The sequence below is a fragment of the Cololabis saira genome, chromosome 4 (assembly GCF_033807715.1).
Source record: "Cololabis saira isolate AMF1-May2022 chromosome 4, fColSai1.1, whole genome shotgun sequence".
NCBI lineage: Eukaryota > Metazoa > Chordata > Actinopteri > Beloniformes > Belonidae > Cololabis > Cololabis saira.
In genome coordinates, this window is record NC_084590.1 from 36,105,356 (window position 1) to 36,131,344 (window position 25,989).

Sequence of the window (25,989 nt, forward strand, 5' to 3'; positions counted from 1 at the left end):
ACGGGGTTTCTGGCCTCAACCACAAGGTTTGTGGGTCCATTAAGGTACCGCATGTTTATTCTCATTGTAGCAGACAAAGCAGTGTATGCTTGAAGGTTGGATGAGCTTGTGACTGACGAGAAACGATCACCTGCTAAATGTGGAAAATTATTTGTACTCATAGCTACTTTTAACCAGTGTTACGTTCTCAAAGGGTTCTGCGTGTTCTTCCTTTTAGCCATTTACATCCAGCTGCCATGCGGGCAGCTAACTTTGGGAGCAAATTAAATCCAAGGGTCTGGACCTCAACAGAGGCTGAACTGTAACGCCAACTTTGAAATTGGAGAGCAATCACTTCCTCACCCGAACCAGTTATCCATGCCTTTATCAGTGACTTCTAAAATAGACAATGTCAACGTTTGGGATCTCAAAAACCACTATGCGATGGCTAAAGCAACCTTCAGGTTTCAAAATGAGAAAATAAAAAGGTGACTTAACCATTAAGTCTGTCTTTACCATAAATTCTGTGGGAAAAGGGCTTTGTTTTATATTTGTATCTTTAAAAAACAAAGTCAAATGTTTTTCCTAATTTCTTCACATGTGCAACTTTATTTCTGTAACTTTCCAAAGAAGGTGTTTTGTTATGATTGTATTTTCGTTTGCATCAAAAAGAAGAAAACATTTGTGTGATAAATTTGTCATGCAGTTTTAGAGCTGGTCACTAAAGGCAGCCTTTTCATTCATTAGGTTGCCATAGTAACTAGTTATTTACCACTGGGGTTATTAGATTGCTTGTTACCTTTCCAATAACTAAAATTCACAGCAAGTGGACAGGGACTGGGGCTGCTTACATTCATTTTCTCAAATGATTCTAATCTTGTCTAATTTGCTCATTGATGTTTTCTGTCCTACAGAACCAGAAAAAAAAAAGATTCCGTCCAGTTGGTCAACTGACAAATTAATGCATTCAGAAACTGCAAGACACTACAGTTTCAGCTTCTGAGATACAAGATTGTCTGTTTAATTTCATAAAACAAGGAAAGAAGTACATGTAGACAGCATAAATCTCACAATTGAGACACTAAATCCCAGATTAATAGCAGAACAGATGACAGCTAGATAGATGGACGTTTTATTATGCCTGACATCTACAGAGGGCATCACGAAGACTGCCTCTCAGCTTTCGGTTGCCTTTTCTTTCCAGACGTCTGCAGTAGTTTCAACAGCTGCCTCCTGCCCTCAAACAAAAGAATGCTGGCTGCCATGGCTGAATTCAAACTGTCCACATCAGGAACAATGGGAATAAAGAGTCTGTTACCATCAGTTTTCCCTGCCAACTGAACTGCTTCTAAACTCAGACCCTGTGTCTCGCCGCCGATCACGAGAGCAGACGGACTCTGAGCCCAGGTGTCATGGTACAGTTTTGTATCCACTTCAGGATGTGAAAATCCCTCATCTTCAGACTCTGAATCTGAGGAAGAATCGTATTCTTCGTACCGTACTTTTTTGCGATTGGGCCTTGAGCTGACCCAACCGTATTCTCCTGCTTTGGAGAGTTCAGGAGACGCATGATGTTCAGTTTCTCCTCTGCTCTCTGCCACATGGACAATAACTTGCTGTGGGAGATGCTTCTCAACATCGTCCCAGTCCAGGCTGGGATAAATGGGAAGTCGGAAATGTGCACCCATTGCTGCACGCAGAACTTTAGGCTCCCAAACATCAACACAACCTGTTGGGGAAAAATAAATGAGTAAATAAAATGACAAGCAGAGACACAGGATTGTGATTTCAGCCTACATGCTCAGATCTGCAACAGCTGAAATAAGTGTACCTTTGGTGAGGAGGACGTTACTGCAGCCAGCAGCAGCAGCACATCGCACCATTGTCCCTAGATTACCAGGGTCGCGAATGTTGTCGCAGATCAGGGACAACGGCACGGACTGACCTCTGTTTGCAAATTTTAGCCGTGACGGGTCCGGGCGAGAAAATATGGCTGTAGAAGAAGTGATCCAAGTCAAAAACAACTCAAAACATCTGTACCTCATCTATTTTTTTATGTATTCATTAATAAATACCAATCACTCCTTGTGGGGCCACAAGGTCAGACCAGATCTTGATGTCTTCAAACTTGACTTTCACCAGTGTGGCTCTTCTCAGCTTGTCTAAGGGTAGCTCCCTGAGCCGATCCACGGTGCTGAAGAACACAATCTGTGGGCTGGCACCGGCATCCAGGGCGTCGCAGATCAGACGCCTGCCCTCCAGGAGGATTTTCCCCTGGTGCTCCCGAAACGTCCTGGACCGAGCTACGCTCACTAACCTCCTGTGATGCAAACACGTGGAGAGGGTGAGACAGGGTCAGCGTGATCGCAGGACATCATCTCTATTAATATGATTCTTTGGGACTATTTTGAATCAGTAAGACAGTCTAGTAGTGGTTACAGAGGTGGGATTGGGTCTGGACGACCCAGGTTCCAGCCCCAAAAGATGGCAACCAAATATACCACCTTGGGCCCCTGAGCAAGGCCCTTAACCCTAATTGCTCCCCGGGCTCCAGAATAAAAGAAAGAAGAAACTTTCCAGTTAAATTAACTGTGACCAAGATGACCCTCAATATTGCTTGAGTACTAAATAACCGAAGCCTTTCATTTGTTGAGACGGTGTGGAGACTAAGTGAAATTGGAAGCGCGTCTTATGGATTATAAAAGATATGAGAGATTGCAGATGATAGGCTGCTGTGTTAAAAATGCTAAACATAAAGTAACAGTGTAATTTATTACTTTAAACACTCTTTGATTCCTGTCAAATAAGTGTTGTAAAAGTGAGCAGCACAAGTGAAAATTACTACATTTAAGCTAGAAAGCATAAACCTTGCAAAAGTGATGAAATAATTTTAATAAGAGCTTCAGAATGATGTCAATTTTCAGTTAAATTGATGATTTTAAAGTTTGATCAAGCAATTATCTTTAGGTCATAAACAAAATACCCCCGGGCGCCAGGCAGCCCACTCCTACTAGTCTAACTGGTGATGGCTTAAAAAGCAGAGGACACATTTCAATGTGTTTCCATGTATACTCAGTACTCGAGTTGTAAAAAAAAAATCAGGGGGGATGGTGGATTTTATCATATGGGGACAGATAATTTGTGCTGATTATAAATAATAAAATATATATCACAAACCAAAACACCTGCAGAAATACTGCAGGAATGACATAGCAGCAGTTAAATGCAGCCTTCTGTAAGCTTTAAATATCCACTGGGCTTACATCAAATACATCAAAACACAACAATAAAAAACTGTTTTCTGAACTTATCAATATGACTCTGTCCTTCACAGGATAAGTAACATGGATCACTGCAAAAACTCAAAATCTTAACAAGAATATTTGTCTTATTTCTAGTTAAAATGTCTAATTTTAGTAAAAAAAAAAATCTCATTACACTTAAAACAAGTTTTTCACTTGAAATAAGTAGAAACATCTGCCAGTGGAACAAGATTTCTTTGCTTGTAATGAGAAAATAAATCTTGTCCCACTGGCAGATTTTTCTACTTATTTCAAGTGAAAATTTACTTGAAACAGGTGAAAATTGTCAAATAGGTTATTTTTCTGGTGTTATTTTTCTGGTGATGACTCTAAATGTTGAAATAGCAGTAAAACCACATCCATTGATGTAATGACATAAGGGATGGAAAGGGGGGGTGGCCGTTTTACAGGAGGGATGATTTGGACCGTTTTTATTTCAAGGGGGATTGCCATCCCCCCTCATCCCCCCTCAACTCCAGTACTGTGTATACTGATGAATAAAGTGATTATAAAAAGTATGTATTTTCACTCACGCCAGTCTCTTATCTCCAGCAAAAGCCCTCTCAAAGCGCAGTCCATCCACTTGATCCCTTCCATGACCCTGGGCATGTGTTCCAGTGGGCTGGGAGTCTCTTCCCTGCAGATCTGCTGCAGGAGTGACTGGAGTCTTCTCTGGAGAGGCCCTCACTACTTTACCCGCCTCGTTCTCTGGAAACAACACCCTGACAGGTTTCCTCCTCAATCCACGAACATACCGTATAGACTCCACAATTATGTCAGTCCTCTTTGTTAAAAACACATGTGTCTCCGCGGAGACTAAACAAGTCACGCCTCTCATGAACGCTGCCATTTGTAATTCCCGTTTCTTCTTCTCTCGCCACAATGTTCTTCTTCTTGTTCTTCTCTGTTTTATTGGCGCATCGCAAAAGACTTTAAGGTGCATACCGCCACCCACTGTACAAGAGTGTGTAATCATCATTTCATTTAGCCTGTTTTAAATTCTGTTTATCAGCCTAGTGTCTTTTTAAGAAATTAATCAGTGCCTATCTGGTGATTTCAACCCCCTCTCCCTCTGTTCCCAGGATTCCCCTCAAACTCCACTCACGTCCTGCCTCTCTGACCTTTACCTGTAGCCCTTCTCTTTCTATTTCATATCTGTTTTAGAATAGAACATTAGAATATGTTCACTGTTTTCTTTTACTCCACAGTTCTCACACTTATCACTGTCCCTTTTTCCCATAACATACAAAGTGTCATTTAATCCTGTGTGGTCCAGTCTGAGTCTTGTTATAACTGTTTCCTCCCTTCTGTTCCTTTCTGTATAATTCTTTGTTCTGATAGACTTTTGTATTTTGTGATATCCCTGTCCTTTCTGATCTTCCTCCCACCTTTTCCTGCCATATTTCCATTCCTTTCTTCTTTATTACTGCTTTACCTTCTCCTTTTCCTAGTGGAACTGGTATTGTTATTTCCTTATGTAGAGCCATTTTTGCTAATTTATCAGCACCCTCATTCCCTGTTACTCCCTCATGTGCTGGTACCCAACAGAACTGCACATCTATGCCACATCTGTGTATTCTTAATAAACTATGATAAATATCTATGAGTAAATCTTCTCTGCAAGTTGTTGTTGATTGTATACTTTCCAATACAGCTATTGAATCTGTGCATACCATCACCCTATCAGGTTTGACCTCTTCCACCCACTGTAACCCAATAAAGACTGACACCATTTCTGCTAGTTGATTAGATACTCTTTTTGAAATATTAACATCAAACTCAGGGATATACACACCTAGCTGGGGGTCAGTCTACACTACATTTACACAGCTAATTTTTTATATACATTCCGGTGTTAGACATGATAATGAACTCCCTTATAAATTAACTGACTTTTATACGTTTATAATGACATATTAAACAAACTTATCTAAACTAAGTAAAGTGTCTGTTGCTGATCTATACTATACATATAATAATAACAAGATGTGCAATATTTCCCTACCTCATATACATCCTACCTGCTTTTTTTGTTTTTCTTCTTCTCGTACTGCACTACTTTTATTTTTATTCCAATGTATATACTGTTTATATTTTGTAATAATATTTTTTTTTTTACTTTTTTCATCCTTCTTTCACTGCATGTGTGTGTTGTGTGTATTGCTGCTGCACAAAGCAAATTTCCCCACTGAGGGATGAATAAAGGACTATCTAATCTAATTTATACATAGTAGAAAATATAATCATGATCATACATGATCAATGTTAAGGAGAGTAGAGAGGAGAGGATGTTTGTTCGCCGCTTCTCAGTCTCTGAGTTTTTACATTTTATTGATACTGACCTTTTCCTGTACTTGTTTTAACTTGTTTTAACTTGTTTTAATCTTGTTAGCACTCTGAGATCCCCTGAATGAAGAGTGCTCTATTAATAAAATGTATTATTATTATTTTTATTATTATTTTTATTATTATTATTATTATTATTATTATTATTATTATTATTATTATTATTATTATTATTATTATTATTATTATTATTATTATTTTTATGTTTTTTTTTATTATACACCACACCAAACAACCATAATCTAAAATTGATTTAGTCAATCCAATGCAAAAATGTCACCCAACGCACATCTTTTCCCCATAAAATCCTAGTTAAATACCCATTTATAGACAAGACCGTACATGTATCTTTTATGTTTCTGTAATTGTCTCAATATTCGCTAAAAACTTCAAATATGTCGCTCAACTATAATCTCGCGAGAGAATATTGTGGCGATACCATTATTGCGACCAGCTGGGGGTTTAATCTGTGTTTTACTTTTATATATCTTTCTTTTACTTATATATATTGACATTATTTTTAGTGTTAATTGTGGAGGAAAAAATACTGCTATATAAAAAATATAAAACGTGTAGAGACTGGATTTATATTTTTATTTGTCCATATCTAACATGGTATTTACCATCAGAAACAGTCGATAACCGAGGGAATCGATCGTGAGGATTCAGGCGTACCTGTCAAATAAACATGGCTTTGAGACGAGCACTGCATTTCGTTTTCAAAGTTGGTGACCGGGCCAAAACATCCACTTTTTACCGAGATGTTCTGGGCATGACGGTAATTTATGTCTGTAATTTGATGCCGACAGGATACGTTTGTTACTGTGGTCATCTGCCTAACTTCTAGTTATGATAACGGGATGATGCATCGATCAGTGTTGCACAACAGATTTCCTATGATAAATGGGAAATGTGAATGAACTGTCATAGTGACTGGTTATTTCCCTTTTGCTTCCAAATCATTTCAGGTTTTACGACATGAAGAGTTTGAGGAAGGCTGCAAAGCTTCTTGCAATGGGTAGATAATGGATGAAATCACGTTACTGAGTGGAAACAGACGTGCCAGGGTGCTAATACGAATGTATTTATCTTGTCTCTTTCAGTCCTTACGACGGGAAATGGAGCAAAACTATGGTTGGCTTTGGCCCAGAGGATGACCACTTCGTTGCTGAACTGACATACAATTATGGGGTCGGAGAGTATCAGCTTGGGAATGACATCTTGGTGGGTCAAAGTTCATTTGCACTTGGCCATGTTATGCAGTACAAAGTTGCAGAAGGTATATTTGTGTCTCTGTCTTCTTAGGGTATCACCCTGCAGTCCAGCCGAGCTGTGAGCAATGCCAAACGCCTCGGTTGGCCTCTCACGGAGGTGGATGAGGCTCTGTATCTGACTCAGGCTCCAGGAGGATATCCCTTCTACCTTGTGGATAAAGAGCAGCCTCCTCATGGTGAATGTCTCCACACTCAGATCTCATTATTTCTGCATGAAAAGATATTGTCAGTAGGGCTGTTCGATTTTGCCCAAAAATAAAATCTCGATTTTTTTCTCTCAAAATCCGATTTTCGATTACGATTATCTTGTGAATTGACAAAAGGCAAAGAAATTATTTCAAATATGCTGTTTTTTTTATTGAACATTTGCCCCATTGGGCTTTAAGTGCAAACTTTGCTCTAATTAAACCAAAAATGAATGAATAAAGTGCAAAACTCTGTAAAATAAGTTGAACAAAAGTTTTAAAAAATATAATAAAATATAAAGTTTTATCTCTGAAAAAAAAAATCAGCAAATCAGCACTTGCAAACATACAGTAAGTTATATTTCCAATTAAATAAAACAAGACATTTTCTAATTAAACTAAACTGGGTCTTTGCATGCTAAATAATAATGCAACCCATGAAGGAGGTAGAGGTGTGTAATGTCAGTCATTACATTTGCTACTCACATTTGCAAGTTTTTTGCAAGGAACACGAGCCGGTCTACCGCATCTGGCTTGAGGGATGCCCGGTGGCATGTTACAACGCCCCCTCCTACACTAAAGAGCCTCTCCAATGGGGCACTTGTCGCAGGTATTGAGAGGTATTTCCATCAATCATTAATATGGTATCAATCATTAATATGTGTGCAGACAAGGTAAAAAAAAAAAGTGAAAAATCGATTTTACGAGTTTCACGTTTTAACATCGTTCTAATTACATAATCGCGATTACGATTTAAAATCGATTAATCGAACAGCCCTAATTGTCAGTGTAGTTTATGTAACCGTTCAGCAGTGCGGTTATTTATTAAATTAAACATACCAATTACAGGTTTCTTAAATTTTACAAAAGCAAAGAATTGCCAAGTTTCATTTATCTACTTCGTTTAATTACAGAGGTTTTAACTTTATTGGTCACCAGTCAGCTTGTTGAAGCATTGATTGACTGATTGATTGATATCTTTATTTCAAACACAAGAAAAAAAAAATTATAAAATTAAACAGCAAAACAATAAATCAATAACATAAAAAGAACAATAATAATCACTACATGATAAAGTGTACATTTTCACCCTCCCCCCAAGCTAAGAGCCTGGGTGTCATCCTGGACAGCACACTATCTTTTCAATCCCACATCAATACCCGGTCTGCCTACTTCCATACGTAACATCAATCACCTCCGCTCCTCCCTTACCCCCCTTGTTCACAGCCTTGTCACTTCCTGCTTGGACTATTGCAACTCTCTCCTCCTCGGCCTCCCTCACAAATCCCTCCATAAACTCCAACTGGTGCAGAATTCAGCTGCCCGCATCATAACTCGGACCCCCTCCATCCATCACATCACTCCTGTCCTCCAACAGCTCCACTGGCTCCCGGTTTAGTTCCGCATTCAATTCAAGGTCCTGCTGTTCACATTCAAGGCCATCCACAACCTCGCCCCCCGTATCTGTCTGATCTCCTCCACGTCCACACTCCCTCCCGAGCCCTAAGATCCTCTTCCTCCATACACCTGTCTGTCCCCTCCGCTCGTCTCACCACCATGGGGAGCAGAGCATTCAGCCGCTCTGCTCCTCGTCTCTGGAACTCTTTACCACCCAACTCAGGAACATTGACTCATTCCCTCTTTTCAAATCACAACTCAAAACTCATCTGTTCAAGACTGCCTATCTCATTTAATCTTTATCTTTTTATTTTATTATCTTTATCTTAATTTAATTTAAACCTCTGCTGTTTTTAAATGCTTTTTGATGTTTTTTTAAATGTATTCTGCGGGTTCCATTTTTTTTAACATGTTGTGTACGGCCTAGAAAGGCGCCTTTAGAAATGAAATGTATTATTATTATTATTATTACATTTGTTTACAAAGGTATGCCACGCATGTCACTATAGGCTATAAGTAAATATGAAGCAGACATTTCAAGTTTCTGTTCCAGAAAACTGTAAATTTTCAGGCTCTCAGCATTTTATTTTATTTATTTATTTGCCATTTTTACCCCCCTGGGCTCATGGCTCTGATCATTTGTCCCCAGATCCTGTGCAGAAAGTTTGCCTCGGTGTGTCAGACCTGCAGAGATCAGTTCACTACTGGACTACACTCTTGGGTATGGCGGTAATGGGCAAAAATGAGGACAAGAAGACAGTGCTGTTGGGATTCACAGACTCTCAAGTGAGTCAAAGAAGTGAATATGTGATCTGTTCTTTAGAGTATACTTAAAGAAATGAACACGAGTTACCCTGTTGAGTGTTTCATGATGGTAAGTAATGAATGTATTACAGCATGTATGTATGTGTGTGTGTAATATATATATATATATATATATATATATATATATATATATATATACTTATTTATCTATTAATTTTGTCTCTGTGTAGTGTAAACTAGAACTTCGGGATGTCGGTGGGACAGTTGACCATGGAACAGCATTTGGGAGAATAGCATTTTCATGCCCACGAGAGCAAGTAAAACATTTTCTTTGACAAAACTCTCTAAATGATTCATTCTGAAAAATTCTACTTGGCATAACATACACATATTATTTACATCATCATAGTTGCCAGATCTTGAAGCCTTGTTGAAAAAGGAAAACCAGAAAATTCTCACTCCGCTAGTTAGTCTGGACACTCCTGGAAAAGCCACGGTGGAAGTGGTTATTTTAGCTGACCCGGTAAGTGTGTTATCAAAATAATGATGTTAGCAAATACATTAAAAAATAACTGTATTAACTGTAAATGTTTGTTTTAGGATGGCCATGAGATTTGTTTTGTGGGAGATGAGGCGTTCAGGCAACTATCTGCTGTGGACCCTAAAGGAAAAGAGTTGCTTGATAAAGTTGGTATTGCTTAGCTTTTTACTCTCTATTCTAAATATGCAATAGGTCATAAATATTCACTGTTGTTTGTTTATTTAAAACTTGTTTTCAGGCAATGGCTGAGGATAAAAGTGATGAGTGGTTTGCAAAACACAAGAAACAGAAGGCCGCTGCTTGAGATGGAGAGGATTGGCTGTAAAACTGTCCACCTGTACGTGTCAACAGCTGATGTGATAATGAGTTGCTAAACAAGACACTAACAGCATGAATCCCGTAATTTCAATTAGGTTCTGCTTAGACTGGCTGTGGGAGCGATTTCCCTGAAAAGGCTTGCCAGAAGGCGCTGGAATGGACCAATTCATCAATGATTGATGTTTTTTCCAGTAAATGATACATAGATGTTGCAATTTTTTTTTTTTTTATGAAACTTATTCTTTTAAATTAAAAGCATTGGCAAGACCATGACATGAATTTTGTTGTTGTAAATCTTTCAGCTCCTCTATCCATTGTGACATATTCAATCATAATTAAGAGTAATTCAGCAGTAGATTGATTTATAGAGAAATGTTTGTAAAACTCTTGGCAGTCATTAGATTAGATTAGATTAGATTCAACTTTATTGTCATTGCACAGAGTACACGTACTGAGACAACGAAATGCAGTTGGTATCTAACCAGAAGTGCAAAGAAGCAGAAAAGAGAGGAATGTACAGTCGTATAAAATAATGAGATACAGTGTGAGCAAAGTGAGCAGCAGTTTTGTAAACTGTGACAAACTATGAAAGGATATATACAGTATGAAAGATATGTACAATACAGTAAAGTAGTAGTGTTGGGGTGGTGGTAGTCTAGTGGCTACAGAGGTGGGCTTGTGACTGGAGGAGCCAGGTTCAAGCGCCAGAATGGCAAACAATGAACCAGATGAACCACCTTCGGCCCCTGAGAAAGATCCTTAACCTTAATTGCTCAATAAAATGGTCTGTCCCAGTTGCCTGATTGTCTCAGATGTATGTTGCTTTGGATAAAAGCGCCTGCTAAATAACAACAACAGTAGTAGTAGTAGTAGTAGTCTCAGTATGTCGCTTTGGATAAAAGCGCCTGCTAATGGTAGTAGTAGTAGTAAATTATGCTGAGACTATAAATTATAAACATGAGAATATACAGTATAAAGAATAGAATATGTGCAGTCCGTTTGGAGACAATAAAAAAGAGCAGCAGTTTGTTAAATAGCAGATGTTTTTTTGTTTTGTTTTGTTTTTTGTTATATTTATATTTATAAGTCAGTGCAATGTTCAGTTGATTCAGGGTGATACTACTTCATGTAATAAAAGGGAAATGTTCATTGTTTTATTGTTTTAGCATGAACTCAGTGTTTTTAATGTAATGAATGAATGTGATAGTAGTTGGTAGATGGAGGTGTTCCAGCATGAATTCAGTGTTTTTAATTTAATGAATGAATGTGATAGTAATGTTGGTAGATGGAGGTGTTCCAGCATGAATGTGATAGTAGTTGGTAGATGGAGGTGTTCCAGCATGAGTTCAGTGTTTTTAATGTAATGAATGAATGTGATAGTAGTTGGTAGGTGGAGGTGTTCCAGCATGAATGTGATAGTAGTTGGTAGGTGGAGGTGTTCCAGCATGAATGTGATAGTAATGTATGTAGATGGAGGTGTTCCAGCATGAATGTGATAGTAGTTGGTAGATGGAGGTGTTCCAGCATGAATGTGATAGTAGTTGGTAGATGGAGGTGTTCCAGCATGAATGTGATAGTAGTTGGTAGATGGAGGTGTTCCAGCATGAATGTGATAGTAATGTATGTAGATGGAGGTGTTCCAGCATGAATGTGATAGTAATGTATGTAGATGGAGGTGTTCCAGCATGAATGTGATAGTAGTTGGTAGATGGAGGTGTTCCTCTGCGTGTCAGATGATGCCAGCCCAGCAGGGCGGACCTGAGCTCGGTGTTCACTCACTCACTCAGCTCACACTGTCAACCCAAACTGCTGCTTCAAATATGACTCGGTAAGTGAGTTTGATCCTCATTTAAATACAATATAAGGACACCAAACGGAGCTGCTGCGTGTTTTATCCTCGCAGTGCTGCTCAGCCAGCCCTTAAAGGCTGATTTATGGTTCCGCGTTAAATAGACGCAGAACCTATGCCGTAGGGTACGGCGTAGGTTACGCGGCGACGCACACCGTACGTTGTGCGTCTCCGCGATGATTTAACGCGGAACCATAAATCAGCCCTTAGTACGCAGGGCTGCTAGCACAGATTGGTCTTTATTTTTTATTTTTTTAACTAAACGTAAACCGTGTTTGGCGTTTGTTGGTTAACACGGAAACACGACGCCAGCAGATAACCGTGGTCTCCGTCGTGACAGTCACGGGGAGAGTGAGTTAATGTAAATGTTTGACAGACTTGGTGGTGAAGTTTAGCTGTGTGCTAACGGCTAACAACAATCACCCAACTCAAGGCTTTTATTTTATTTTGCCAGTGATTCCAGATGAGTGTTGATCTGTCCTCTCTGCAGCAGCTGGTAGCAGATAGGGACCCATGTCCAGGATCTGGGTGTGAACTGGGGACACAATGTCTCTCCTGATGATATCCTTCCTCCTCATTGTCCTGCTGGGGATTGTCTTGTTCTGCATCATTTCCAGGTAAAACTTTACTTTACACCTTAATGTATCAAAGACTGTCTGTAGGGTCTTTTTCAAATGGAAAGTGCTGATATAACTCCTGATGTATTTGTACAGGGAACGAGACTTGAGGTTGTACAGGAGTTCAAATATCTGGGAATTGATTTGATTTGATTTATTTCATTTTTGTACATGTAAAAAAAAGAAACAACACTTCATGGGAAGTTTAACAAAACAAAGAATTTCATCCTTTAAAACTTGCTAACTTGATTTACATGTGCCAAAAAAAGGAGTAGGAAGAAGTGTAAACTTATTTAGTCCTACCCCCATTCACTGATCATTTAACCTGTATTTATAAATATTCACACACTGTACTCACACTGCTAAATAACATTATTATTATTATTATTATTATTATTATTATTATTATTATTATTATATACTGTAATTATACTCACACACATCCTAGTTGCATATTTCTATATATTTGTACACATATGCCCATATAGATATTTATATAAATATACTTATTTACACTATATATATATATATATATATATATATATATATATATATATACATACACACACACACACTTTGCTGCCCATTTCTGTACATAAATATACACAGATCTACACATTCACCCAATAGTGTTATATCAGGCTCCTAAAAGCTGCTAAACCCCTTCCTCTTTGTACCTTGTGAGAATCATGTTTTTATATTTGTTTTTAAACTGGTTAATGTTTGGACATTGTTTTAATTCTGAATCCATTCTGTTCCATAGTTTAACTCCACTGACTGATATAGAAAATCTTTTTATAATTGTTCGTGTTCTACGAGTCTTAAAATTTAGAGTACCCCTTATGATAGACTCACAGTTACGCTTCAAACAACAAATAAAAAGATCTATGAATCAAATAAAATTTAATCTCTCTAACTTCAGATACCTTAGAAATAATTTAACTGTCGATTCATCCAAACTGTTTCTTAATGCAATGATAGTACTACATATCACCTACTACTACTGTATAACAAGCGGGGCAATGGCATGTAAATCCACACTAAAGCCTAATGAGATTGCATACAAACAGTCTTTGAAAATTCTAGATAAGGGTTTTTCTATAAGATTCTGCACTGGTGGTTTTCCTCTATTTGCAGGGTCACCTCCTCTTTTATGACTAGGCTGTTTGAAATAGTTCAGATATTTACTCTTCGTTAGGTGAAGACCATACCTGTCAAGTTTTGGGTTTAAAAATGCAAGAAATTTTCCGCCGCCTTCCCACCAGCCCAACCGAGATCATACATTTTAAAACAGATTTACAACAAATTTAAAATAACTACCTGTCAACCACTTACAACTACAATTATGTGCTCAGAATCTGATCATACCTGTCAAGTTTTGGATTGAAAAATATGGGAACATTTCCGCCAACCGAGGTCCAGTATGTTACATTGTAAGACAGATTCACGAGAAATCTAAAATAACTACCTGTCAACCACTTCAGGACTACAATTATGTGCTCAGAATCTGATAAGTCTACCTTTGCTGACACTGAAATGCTGTGGATATTCCTATGGAGGTAATTCCTATAATAGAGCCTAAATGAAAACACAAAGGGGAATTAAAGCACTTTTATGTATTTAAATTAGTTTTAGTTTATATACACATTGGTTGTCTTCAAGTGAAACATTTACATTTTCTTTTAATTTGTCATTTTCACTCATGTGGCTCTCTGGCATTCATGACTGATGACACAGATGCATCTTTCTGTGTCTCTCTCTAATAACTTTCAGAACTTGTAACTGAGCCCCATCCTGGTCATCTTTAGGAAAGTCAATTTGGTATCCCATTTTTAGAGATATTTAAACAAAGGTTTAAGCTTTTTTGGCAGAAATCTCTTGTTACAGTACATCTATCCATCTCTGATTTGTTGTTCCGAGTTTGTTCCCTTTGTCGCCACTAACCTGGTGAGAACTGCCACCCAGGTCACAGCAGGTGGCAGTTCTCGCGAGGCTAGTGACAATTTAGTTTGCTGTTTAGAAATAATTATATTATAAAATGGGAACTTTACAGGAAAATACTATTATGAGAGGACCGCGGGAAAGAGGGGTAAAATATGATAGTTTCCAGCCAAAAGGGGAGACTTGACAGGTATGGGTGAAGACAATGAAGAGAAACAGATGTTTTAAGACTGATGGGTCTCATCCGTGATTAGATTAGATTAGATTAAATTCGATTAGATTGTCTTTTATTTCTCCCTCAATGGGGAAATTCGCTTTGTGCAGCAGCAATACACTTAACACACACATGCAGGGAAGGGGTAAAAAAACATTAAAAAAAATATATAATTACAAAATATAAACAGTATATACATTGGAATGAAAAATAAAAAGTAGTGCAGCACGAGAAAGAAAGAAAAACAGTGCAAAAAAAAGCAGGTAGGATGTGTATGAGATAGGGAGATATTGCACATGTTATTGTCCGTTAACTACTGTGATCAGCCTGGTTGTGGAGTCTGCTGGCAGCGGGGAGGAAGGACCTGCGATGCCTCTCAGTGACGCATCGCGGGTGACGAAGCCTTGTCGCTGATGGAGCTCTGCAGGGCTCTGATAGTCTCAGGAAGGGGGTGGGAGACATCTGGGTTGACCTCTCAAGTAGGAAGCAATAAACAGGGATACACAGCTGAAGGTCTGACATGTTTGGCAGCTGGCTCCACCGATGGGGTTCACGTACAAAGAACACCTCCCTTGTTAGTATGAATAACAACTGGATCGATGACCACTGTGTGCATTTTCTCTCCTACCTTATGTTGTTTGAGAAAGGTGTACCTGCTGGAAAACATTGTGCATGATATAATAAAAGCCTGTATTAACATTTGATTCTGTTCACTGGTTTTCTTATGGTACACCAGACAAACGAACTTGCAGATCTTTCACTCAGAATACAGCCAAGCTCGGCAGCTACAGGAGAACAGTTTACAAGATGTTGCACAGATGTTTCCTCATTTCAGGAAGTTTCAAGGTCTGCCTTTAGTATGTTTGCCTTTTGTTTTCTGCTTCCAGGTTTCTCATTAGCACCATCGCTGTGAGACTCTTCCGGACTGCCATAAATGCTGATCTGAAGATCAAATCAGTAGGGTTGTTTTCTCTCCAAGGAGTTAGTATCCAATTTCACCCCCAGCATACTCTGGTAAGACAAACTGCTGTTTGCTTGACCTTTAAGGAGCTCACTCCTATGTCAAGAGTACGTGTCTGTTTCTGTAAGAGACACAAATAGTCATTGGGATTGCTGTATAGGCTAATCGAAATCATACATTTTATTATCTGTATTAATACTCTTAAGTGTTCTGCAATTCTTAAATCCACTAACTAGTTGTACATAATTTTTCCAAAAGAAAAATTTAAAACATCAAATCACTAGCTCACTCAAGCTCATATGGGCAGAATTATCTAGAAAAAGTGGGGAAAAACCTCTAACCTGCACTACGTGAAGCATTAATACCTAGTCGTTAGTAATGCATAACCTAGTAATAAAGTCAAAACACAATGTATCATGTATTTGGTATCCTTAAGAAATAACAATCTGGGTGGCGGTGATGATAATGCCATGATAATTTTCACATTACTGGCATCATTGATTTTCATCATAAAATAGGAAAATTTGTATTTTCACTCACAGTGTAGTTATCTAAGTGACCAAATCATAAGAATATATCTAGCCCCCCCAGAGATGCTCACAAAAAATAAGCTGTGTTTTTAAGGGAAAACCAAACCTTTTTTCATTTTTTCATGACTGTTAAAATAAACATGTGCTAATGTGTGCGGGAATTTTTTGTAGTTCTTACATTGGTCAAACCTTGCCAATAATAGGAAATATGGTTTTTATTTTAAGTCAAAGTAATTCAGGACAACATTTTAATGATTATTTTCAGTTTGAGAGTCTGAGATAAGTAACCTTAGCATGGACACTTCAGCACCCAACCAGAACTCATCTCGTAGGCGTTTTATGGATAACAATATTTCTTTCCTCTTTATTTTTGATGCTTTTATAGATTCAACCTAATTTTTTACGGTTAGCCAAACAAAAAGGGATGAAGTCTCAGCAATTTTGCAGAAATTTCTATAGAAATGGTTCAGTCAAGTTCTAAGCTGCTTTTTTCTTTCACATTTAAAGTACAGTCTTTTGAAATAATAATAACGTAAATGATCCTTTTGTATGACAGGAAATTGACCGGATATGGATTTCAAGTAAACTTCTAAACCAAGATTTACCGTAAGTTGTCATGTTTTGTCCGTACAGCTTTTGAGCAAATGGAAAATTAATTTTGCAAAGAAGTACTTGATTGTTGAACCATGATTGTTGGTTTTGTTTTATTTTTAAGGAGATACCTGGCGTTATGTGTTGGTGACACTCGAGTTAGGTTTGACTTGCAAGCACCGCTGGGACCTCTGCTGAAATCGAACCATGGCAAGAAGTCAAGGAAGATTTCAGTCAGCCCGACAACTCTTCGCTTTCTGTCACAGGTTTGAAGCCTTACGACGTATCAACACTACTTTCTCTTCTTATTTCTTGGCAGCATCGCAATAACTATCTTGTGCTTGCAGCTGTTGTCATTTCACGTCAGCTCTGTCAATGTGATGGTGCTAAACCTGGCGCTGTCAGAGTCTCTGTGGCACATGACTGTCACAGGCATCACCTTGTTACTCGACCATCAAAGCAAGAGGTACGTCTTTTTTTCAGTTTGTTGTTGCTGTTCATCTCTAACACAAGAGAGAAATTATACAGAGGAAATTGTCTAACATCGTCCGTGACTATTTTTCTTTATTTCCAGATTAGGGTGGAACTTTTCGGTGGGACAGCTGAGCAGTAAAGTGCTCAAAAGCAGTCAGTTGGTGAGTCGGTCCAATTCAATTTTATTAATATAGCATCTATTACAACACAAGTTGTCTTAAGGCGCTCGCTGCGTTAAACCCTCCCAGACATCCTCTGCTTTCCATTAGCCTGACGGCAACTGAACATGTCATTGTTATCTCCAAATGATCCGGGTGGTGGTTTTCTGTAACAGCGGTCTGACAAAGTTTGGCCTAGTTGCATAAACATATCCCTTTTCACATGGCACAAATTTGACCTTTCGTAGACACATCAACACGATGGTTGTAGTGATGCTGTGTTTAGAAAACTGTTACTACGGAAAGATGCAAAGTTTTGTGTGTTGGTTGAGTCTTTGCATAAAGCAGTGTTGGTGGAAAGGTCGTCTGGTAGATTAAGATATCACACAATTATTTAAGTTAAATAAAATCTCCATGAATAAGATGGATTTTCTTTTCTTTTTTCTCAGAAAGCTGAGTTTTTTTTATTTTTTTAACTGCTTAGAATAACCATGACTGTGTCTTGCATAGTTGGATTTTCAATATTAATTGTTTTTACAGCATGATATAATGTTGCTGAGACAACTGATTAACTCTAAAACTTTAAGCACACGGCAAGCATCACATGTATTATGTCGCTCATTTTAACTGGCATGTTTGAATTAACAGCAAAGTGAGAAATGTCTAATGACGACAACAGTAATATAATGTGTCTGATACCTGAAAAGGGCTACAGAAACTTAAAAGTCTGTGTGTGCTCCTGATGTTTTCCTGATTGTAGGACTTGTGTTTGGCCGAACTGGCCCTGAGCTTGCTGCTGTCTGGAGATGTGAGCCTTCCAGAGATGAAGCCTGGCTTTCTTAATCTGAGTGTGAGGACATTTATCGCAGAGTTGCACGAGGGACTCTTCCTCAGCCAACTTCTGCCTCCCACCTCCCAGGAAAAGCTAGATCATAGTTCATCTGGTGATCAAGGTAAAGTACAACTCATTCTGGTTATATATCGCCACCTCATAACAAAAGTCATGTCACGGCGCTTTACAGAGAAACCAAATGGGAGAAATTAAATCAAGTGAAGCAGAGTGCTTTGTGGGGACACTGTGGAAAAACGGGATCTTAATGATATGTTTTGGGCACGGTGGCGCAGCTGGTAGTGCTGCCGTCTCACAGCTAGAAGGTCCTGGGTTCAATTCTTGCGGGGCCAAAAGGCCTTTCCGTGTGGAGTTTGGAATGTGGGTGCTGAGTGAGTGTTAAGTTCCTCCACGACTTCAGCACCCACACCCTGGGTGGGGTTGGCGAAAAGTGCTTTCTGTGTGTAGTTTGCATGTTCTCCCCGTGTTTCCTTGGGTAGCTAATGTGAGCTACCCTCACAGAAACATGCAGCAGTCCTGGGCTATACACTGCTAAATGTTAAATAAACATTAAGCAAACTTTTTAAGTACTGCTAAAAAGAAATGGTATGGTGGGCATGAAAACGTGATGGTGACTTATCATCACTGGCTACGATGATAAGATTAGCCATGTTGCAAAGATAGGAAAAGGAAAGTATTGACTTCTGGGAGTGTTAAAAATGCTTTCAATTACTGAGTTACCACTGGAATTGCGTGAAACCTAAATATTTCAAAGAAAAACATGTATTGAGACTCCTAGAATTCGTAAAAACGATCAAATAAACCTTTTTATGCTTTCATTAAGTGGTTTTTTTAGACATGTCGTTAGTCCCGTTTAGCGCCGAAGTGTAACTGATTTTATTTATTTATTTTTTTGCATTTGCACGTCTCCACTGTCACTGGACGGGATGTAGCAATTTTTAAATCGCGAGAAACAGAAGAATGTTAGGTGGTTTATGTTCATTGTTCAGTCAAAAGACAATTTCTTGTCACTAATTACCAGATATATTAGCAAAAATTCTAACCGTGAAATTCAGTTTTAATAAAACTAATACTGTTTCCTTTCAGAGTGCGAAAAAGTTGAATTCATCCAGACTGAGGCTGTTGAACAGTTTCATCAGCTACTTCCTCACAGAGTCAACGTGGAGTTTGATAATACAAATGTAATCCTGTCCATGCAGAGCCAGAAACGGTGAGTTAACATTTTACAGTCAACTTCATATATCCTACAAACAAACCTTTTTGAATGAATGAATGAATGAATTAATTAATTAATTAATTAATTTATTTCAAACCTGTATATAAAAATAAACAATAACATCTTCATCTGCACATAGGTTCGAAAAAGGAGTAGGAAGAAGTATACACTTTTTCCTAGTTCCTACCCCTTTAACTATGAATTTACATTATTGCTATTATATCTACACAATATCCATATAAATATAGTCTATATAAATACTACGTAAACATGCCTATTACTACATAATTATCCATATAAGTATATAGAAAATATAAATATTACATAAATATTATATCAATATATAGAGAATACAAATATTATATAAATCTATATAAATATACACTATATAAACTACATAAAATATCCCTATAAATATATGCTACATACATAATAAATACATAACATATATTACATAATTATAACTATCCCTCTCAACATATAATATATACTACATAAATATCCACATAAATATCTAAACATATCTTAAGCAAGTATAATATACAATTTTTCCCTATTTTATTTGTTTATCACACTCCTCGTTAACCCATTTCCTCCTCCATATACCTGTTTATAAATAATTTTTTGTATCTCTTTTTAAACAGATTTATGTTAGTACTTTGTTTCATTTCCTGCTTCAAACTGTTCCACAGAGTCACTCCACAGTTCGATATGCACATGCTTTTCATTGTTGTTCGTACTTTATGTTTTCTAAAATTTAGTTCTCCCCTTATATTATAGCCCCTTTCTCTCTCTGTAAACTTTCCTCTGATATTTTTTGGTAGTAGATTATTCCTTGCTTTGAACATTATTTGTGCTGTTTTGTATTTAACCAGATCCATAAACTTCAGTGTGTGGGATTTTATAAACAGTAGGTTTGTGTGTTCTCTGTATCCTGCATAGTTTATTGTCCTTATGGCTCTTTTGTTTTGCATCAGTTGAAAACCATTTAAATATTGTCGGATTCTGACAGTTTATAGCGCTTTTCTCTTCTCTCGTCTGTGCAGACATCTGAACTGGACTCTGAAGTCTTTAAAAATCAGCTATGGACGTGATGATGAGCAGCAACCTCTGAAAAGCTTCACTCCTGAACTGAGCTTCCCCCAGAGCAGCCTGGAGCTCCTTCTCGAGGGTCAGTGAACAGCTGGCCACCAGATGCTCTACAAAAAATCAAATGCTGGAAAATCTATTAGTAACTCTTGTTTTTTTTTCTTCTTTTAATTGGCAGATGGGCTTCTTCTTTCTCAAAGCAGACAGAGAATTCTCTGTTTGAACACTCTCAAAACACTCTTCCAGGTGAGGAAGGTGCTTGTTGGTCACATGACCTCGCCAGAGTCCCTGAAATGTTATTTTTGAAGTTCTGACTTTGCTGTTTTGTTTTTGTTTTTGTCAACACAGGTTACATCAATTGACATCTCAGGGTCATTCACTGTCAACACTTGCATCATTCACTACCGTCACCAGGAGTTCGCCCATTGGTTAAATCTGTTTCCATGGGAACAATTACTCCACAGGAAGGAAACACCCAGAAAAGGGCGAGTTGTGATTACTATTAAGCATATCATTTATGTTAACTGAATATTTGTGTTGTGTAATCTGTTTGAGATGTAACTGCTTTTTTTTATCTTCTACTAAATCCCTAAAATAACTCTCTAATACCTTATTCTGCTTTCTCTTTCTTATCCATGTTTGTGCATCACTCACGCCATTACTTTTCCATTATTTTGTTGTGTTGTGTAGCCTGTTAGATTATTTTCCCGCCCTCCTTTTCTTCAGACGCCTCCCTCATCTGGATGCTCCTGTAATGATCACCACATCTGTGTCTAATGTCAATGTGTCAGTTCAGTTGGGAGACACCACTCCTTTTGCACTCGGCTTCATCTCTGCTGATGCAGGTACTGTATGTGCTGCACAAGTCATGGTGCTCTTTTCAGTGTTACACATGAACTGCTTTTACCACTGAACAGTCCTTTTCAGATTAGCTTAAATTCCTGTAAAGCAACAGATTTGGACAATTTACCTCAGTGGAGCATTGTGATGTGACTGCATCCTCCGTGTGTCTGTAGAACTGCAGCATCTTCTTGACCTTAAGGTTGATAGGGAAAGCCCAGAGTCCCAGAACCTGCACCAACGGGCAGCGCTGACCCTCGACAACTTTTGGTGGAGAGTGGGTCAGGGGTCTCATATCCAGCAGGCACCACACCCACCCGGTAAACACGTGTGGGGTGAAGCACTAGTTCTCGACTCCCTCAGTCTTCAGGTAGGAATGCAGATCATGAGTAATCGTAACATATTTTATTGCATCTATGTTTGTTTCTTTTTTCCCCCTGATATTGTATTGGAGCTGTTGGACATAATTCACCTTATAGGTGGTGTTTGGATGTTGTTAATACTTAGACCTGTGCTTTGCGTTATGTTACATTGTTCACCCTGATGATCAATTATATTGTTTGTATTTTAGCTGAGTTTGTCTGTTAAGATCGAGTACTATGCCTTTTAAGACAGACACATGTTTGGACCTTGTTTACTTTTGGTTGTCAGTTAGTGCCATCTTGAGTCAGTCCTTCTTGGAGCTCAACTGTGACAATAAATAACACACGTTGGTGTAATTCCTACAATATTTAACATTACAATTACTATAAGAACCCTCTTTAAAGTCTGAAGTATTTCTTGTTTATCCTTGATTGAATAATACTTCAGTAATAATACTTTTATTCAGTTCTGATATAAACTGATAGCACAGTAATTATTCTCAGTCCTTTCACAAGACCCAGCAGGAGTGTCTGTTTGTCATGTTTCTTCCTTTTATGTTATTTTGAGTTATTTTTGGGCTGAAACATGGGCAGTGTGTGTGTGGAAACACCCAGTAGTCATAGTGTGTTTATGTTGAGACTCCAAAAATACAGCCATCAGTTCAAATCACTGTCACACAAACACACCTGCATGTTCTCTTAAAGGGATTGTGACATGAAAAACAAATTTTTCTTGATTTTTTGTGTTTTGTTGGGTGTCTTGACATCAATTACACCCAAAAAACAACGAACTTTTAACATTCAGTGTATTGTGTGCTTTCTGGGATTTTCCGCATAACTGTGCAAAAACGGCGCATGTGGTTTGGTGGCGGATCGTTACGTAACGCTAAATCACCGCCCCCTCCACCCAGCTCCCTGCCTCCTCTCCTCTCCAGCGCACCATAAAGGCTGATTTATGGTTCCGCGTTACACCGACGCAGAGACTACGGCGTAGAGTTACGCGGCGACGCGCACCGTACGCTGAACCCTACGGCGTAGAACTCTGCGTCGATTTAACGCGGTACCATAAATCAGGCTTAACACGGAGCTGTTTAGTGTTTAGAGCCTCTTTTGTTCTAATCACCGGAGGAAAACTGCTAAGAAGACCCGCGGCCACTGACTGGACTTAAGATAAGCTGACACTGCTGCTTGCATGCCTTTATTTTTATGATTGTTTGCTGTGGTTCGCCTAGCTGCTTTTCCGTGCGTGCTTCGCCTGTCGCTCCCGGCTCTCTCCGACGCCGCTGTGAGCGTATGGCTGGAGGAGGAGGAGGTTTGGAGGAGGAGCGGAGCAATGATTGACAGGAAAGGGAGAAAAGGAAGCATTTTTCACGGCGCAAAAAAACACTGTAATAAAAAGCCAGGAATAGAGTTCTAGAGTGAATATTTTCTTGTTACACTCTTTTAGACACATTTGAGGGATGTTGGCCAAGACTTTTAATAGTGTTAAAAGCATGTTAAAAATGATGTCACAATACCTTTAAAGTCACACCCAAAGAAAAAAAAGCCTTTTACAGCACAGTGGGAGCAGCAAAAAAGGTACTATATTTAGTACACACACAACGTTGAACTCGGAAATAAGGTTTTTTCAGAGCCAATGTGCCCAGGTTTATATGTGTTTATATATGTAGCCATACTTGTCATCAAATGTGCAAAAACAGCAAGTTTTAAATCATGTGCTTACAAACAGTTACAGTTGCTAACCCAGCTATCTTTGATGTTTTTTTTTTTTTTTCTAATACAACTTGAATCTCTTCTCATCCCAGGGGAGTTTGAACCGACCTCAACTGGAGTCGAGCAGCCATTCTCCGTGTCTGAATGTGGAGTCCACCCTGAGGGGCTTTCAGGTGGAGCTCTCGGAGACCTGCGCGCTGTGTTTGTCCCGCCTGCTGTCGCTCATGTGTGTCCCTCCTGACTCGGAGTCACATCGGTCAGACGTAGCGGAGGTGTCCTCCTCTCATGACGGACGTGTCCAGCAGAGTTCCTCCTCGCAGCTGCAGCTGCATGTGCTGTTCAAACTGGACTGTTGTCTGGAGGACGTGAATGTGTTCACTCTCTCTAACGTGGCAGGTAAAGAATGTTTATTATGAAAATGTTTCATTTAGGATAGCACATTGTCATTTGACTGAAAGATCTAATAATTTACATTTACAAGTTTAGTCGTCACTTTGATAATTCATATTTTGTAGATTTATATCCATATATGACAAAACAGCCTCCAGGTCAGCTTTTTAAAGGGGACCTATTATGAAAAACACATTTTCTCTTGCTTTAACATATATAAAGTAGTCTCCCCTCAGCCTGCCAACTCAGAGAAGGAGGAAAAGCAACCAAATTCTGCAGTGTCTGTACAGCCGCCCGGATGATCCTTCCAGTGTCATGTGGCTTCTACGAGCCATTCAGATTCCGATGCGTGGAATCACGCCCACAACTAACTCCGCCGGCCGGAGCTTCCGCTATTTTTTTCGTATCGGTGTATCGCGTCAGGCAGCCAATCAGCACAGAGCCTCATTATCATAGCCTCCCCGCCCACTCAGGATCCTGCATAAAGGTGGAGGTTAGAAACGGGGAAGATAAAGACATGGCTTGAACACTGAATTTTTTCTAATTTATTTGGCAAAAACAATCAAAAGCTTGTTTTTAAGACATTCAAGGCCTGTTTAAAATAGGTATTAGATGCCATAATAGGTCCCCTTTAACTATTACATTTGGTCTTTGGCAGACAGTAAAATGAATATAACACAATTTTCTCAGATGTGACAGGTTCAAATAACCTTTGAGTATTTTCTTCTCTCTCTTCAGGAGCAACGTCTCTAAGAATGGACACGGTCAGAGTCCTGAGCTCTGCTGAAAGCTCCCGAGTGTCTCTACAAGGGATGAGCTTTTCTGTGGTTAAAACTCTCACAGAAAGCATGGAAACATGCTGCCCCGCCTCCCAAACCCTAAGCCCTTTAATCAAACTCGCCACAATAACTGTCTGGTACCACATCACCACCCACACATTCCAGGTAATTAGGTCTTGAAAACATTTTGTAGACTTACATTTCCCCAGTGCTGCTATTTTAGCTGTATCTCTGTTTCGAACAGGTTCAGTGCGAGGAGGAGTTAGCGGTAGAGTGGACTCCAACCGACCACATGGTCATATATCAGCATATGACTGAAGGTCAGGCTTGTTGGCGTATGCTTTTTGGAGAAGCAGGAGAGACCGAGGCAGTGACACCTACGTACAGAGAAGCTGTGTCAGGTCACGGTAAAGGTTTGTCCGTTCGTGTTGAAATGGGCTCTACTCGTTTAAGAGCCCATGTTAGCCAGCAGAACTATATTCTGCTGCACACTGACAGCTTCACAGTCTCAAACCATGCTGGATCTATGCACATACGTTCCCCTTTGCTCATCTTTAACTTTGACGGCAACAACATTGTGTCCTTTAACGGATTAGATGTGGAGATGCACGCCGAGTTGACTGAGATGCAGCTCCACAGAGACACTTTCCCCTTTCTGACTAGTCCTTCCAACTGCGTCTGGGTCTTCACTTGCCCGTCTGTTTCAGTTGAGTTCCCCTACCAGTACAATTTCTCAAACACTTCTGACATGGCTATTAGCGTGCAGAAGTGGTTGAAGACCCTCCATCACTCCCCCGGTCAAGCCTCTACCGTCCAACGCCTTCCTCCTGACCTTGTGCTCAAAATCAGCCAGTTCTCCTTCGTCTTCCTGGATGACGTCTTTGAAATCAAGCTGAGAGACAACTATGAGCTGATGAAGGATGAGAGTAAAGAGAGCGCAAAGCGTCTGCAGCTTCTCGATAAGAAGGTGGCCGAGCTGCGCAAGCAGCACGGGGAACTTCTTCCTGCCAGAAAGATCGAAGAACTTTATAGTTCATTGGAGAAAAAGCACATCGAGATCTACATCCAGCGCTCACGCCGCCTCTATGCTAACACACCCATGAGGAAGTCTCTACTGACCTGGACCGTGTCAGATTTGGAGCTGGTGGCTCTGGCTGATGAATCTCTTCATGGGCCAGAGAGGGTGAGAGAGCAGCTGAGAGACATCGACGGGATCAGTCCCTTCCCTAAAGACGGACTTCCTCTGGTGATTCAGTGGTGCCGTGCTGTCAAGTTTAAACTCGCTGCATTTTTGGGTAAGGAAGACT

The 25,989-nt window shown here is 39.2% G+C and overlaps 3 protein-coding genes across 6 annotated transcripts in view; 2 read left to right on the top strand and 1 right to left on the bottom strand.

The window, feature by feature from the left end:
* Positions 1-402: 402 nt before the first annotated feature.
* On the bottom strand, positions 403-4,158 carry mrm3a (mitochondrial rRNA methyltransferase 3a). Its single transcript, XM_061719617.1, has 4 exons — positions 3,815-4,158; positions 2,055-2,299; positions 1,811-1,972; positions 403-1,708 (listed from the first exon to the last, which is right to left on the bottom strand). The coding sequence occupies exons 1-4, from the start codon at positions 4,129-4,131 to the stop codon at positions 1,140-1,142; spliced, it is 1,293 nt and encodes a 430-aa protein (XP_061575601.1). The 5' UTR covers positions 4,132-4,158; the 3' UTR covers positions 403-1,139.
* A 2,112-nt stretch (positions 4,159-6,270) lies between these two features.
* On the top strand, positions 6,271-10,925 carry glod4 (glyoxalase domain containing 4). Its single transcript, XM_061720395.1, has 9 exons — positions 6,271-6,405; positions 6,596-6,645; positions 6,731-6,851; positions 6,933-7,077; positions 9,134-9,270; positions 9,480-9,566; positions 9,659-9,772; positions 9,850-9,936; positions 10,029-10,925. The coding sequence occupies exons 1-9, from the start codon at positions 6,316-6,318 to the stop codon at positions 10,092-10,094; spliced, it is 897 nt and encodes a 298-aa protein (XP_061576379.1). The 5' UTR covers positions 6,271-6,315; the 3' UTR covers positions 10,095-10,925.
* A 920-nt stretch (positions 10,926-11,845) lies between these two features.
* The window catches only part of LOC133441885 (bridge-like lipid transfer protein family member 2), a 28,268-nt gene continuing 14,124 nt past the window's right edge, over positions 11,846-25,989 (top strand). For 2 of the 4 annotated variants that reach the window (XM_061719619.1, XM_061719623.1), the window contains exons 1-17: positions 11,846-11,936; positions 12,448-12,574; positions 15,617-15,743; positions 16,777-16,826; positions 16,936-17,077; positions 17,159-17,277; positions 17,386-17,446; positions 18,204-18,396; positions 19,380-19,503; positions 20,556-20,680; positions 20,777-20,844; positions 20,947-21,083; positions 21,289-21,443; positions 21,615-21,808; positions 23,606-23,909; positions 24,642-24,847; positions 24,927-25,977. In XM_061719619.1, coding sequence (XP_061575603.1) covers positions 12,504-12,574; positions 15,617-15,743; positions 16,777-16,826; positions 16,936-17,077; positions 17,159-17,277; positions 17,386-17,446; positions 18,204-18,396; positions 19,380-19,503; positions 20,556-20,680; positions 20,777-20,844; positions 20,947-21,083; positions 21,289-21,443; positions 21,615-21,808; positions 23,606-23,909; positions 24,642-24,847; positions 24,927-25,977 — 3,127 coding nt within the window. In that variant the 5' untranslated portion in view covers positions 11,846-11,936; positions 12,448-12,503. The remainder of the gene's footprint in view (positions 11,937-12,447; positions 12,575-15,616; positions 15,744-16,776; positions 16,827-16,935; positions 17,078-17,158; positions 17,278-17,385; positions 17,447-18,203; positions 18,397-19,379; positions 19,504-20,555; positions 20,681-20,776; positions 20,845-20,946; positions 21,084-21,288; positions 21,444-21,614; positions 21,809-23,605; positions 23,910-24,641; positions 24,848-24,926; positions 25,978-25,989) is intronic. The other 2 variants (XM_061719622.1, XM_061719621.1) reach the window with 2 other exon arrangements.

Coding starts and splice junctions, on each gene's coding strand:
- glod4 (XM_061720395.1), top strand. CDS start 6,316: ATGGCTTTGAGACGAGCACTGCATTTCGTTTTCAAAGTTGGTGACCGG. Junction 7,078..9,133: donor TAAAGAGCAGCCTCCTCATG/GTGAATGTCTCC, acceptor ATTTGTCCCCAG/ATCCTGTGCAGAAAGTTTGC. Junction 9,773..9,849: donor TGGTTATTTTAGCTGACCCG/GTAAGTGTGTTA, acceptor TGTTTGTTTTAG/GATGGCCATGAGATTTGTTT.
- mrm3a (XM_061719617.1), bottom strand. CDS start 4,131: ATGGCAGCGTTCATGAGAGGCGTGACTTGTTTAGTCTCCGCGGAGACA. Junction 2,300..3,814: donor GCTGGAGATAAGAGACTGGC/GTGAGTGAAAAT, acceptor TTTGCATCACAG/GAGGTTAGTGAGCGTAGCTC. Junction 1,709..1,810: donor TAACGTCCTCCTCACCAAAG/GTACACTTATTT, acceptor TTTCCCCAACAG/GTTGTGTTGATGTTTGGGAG.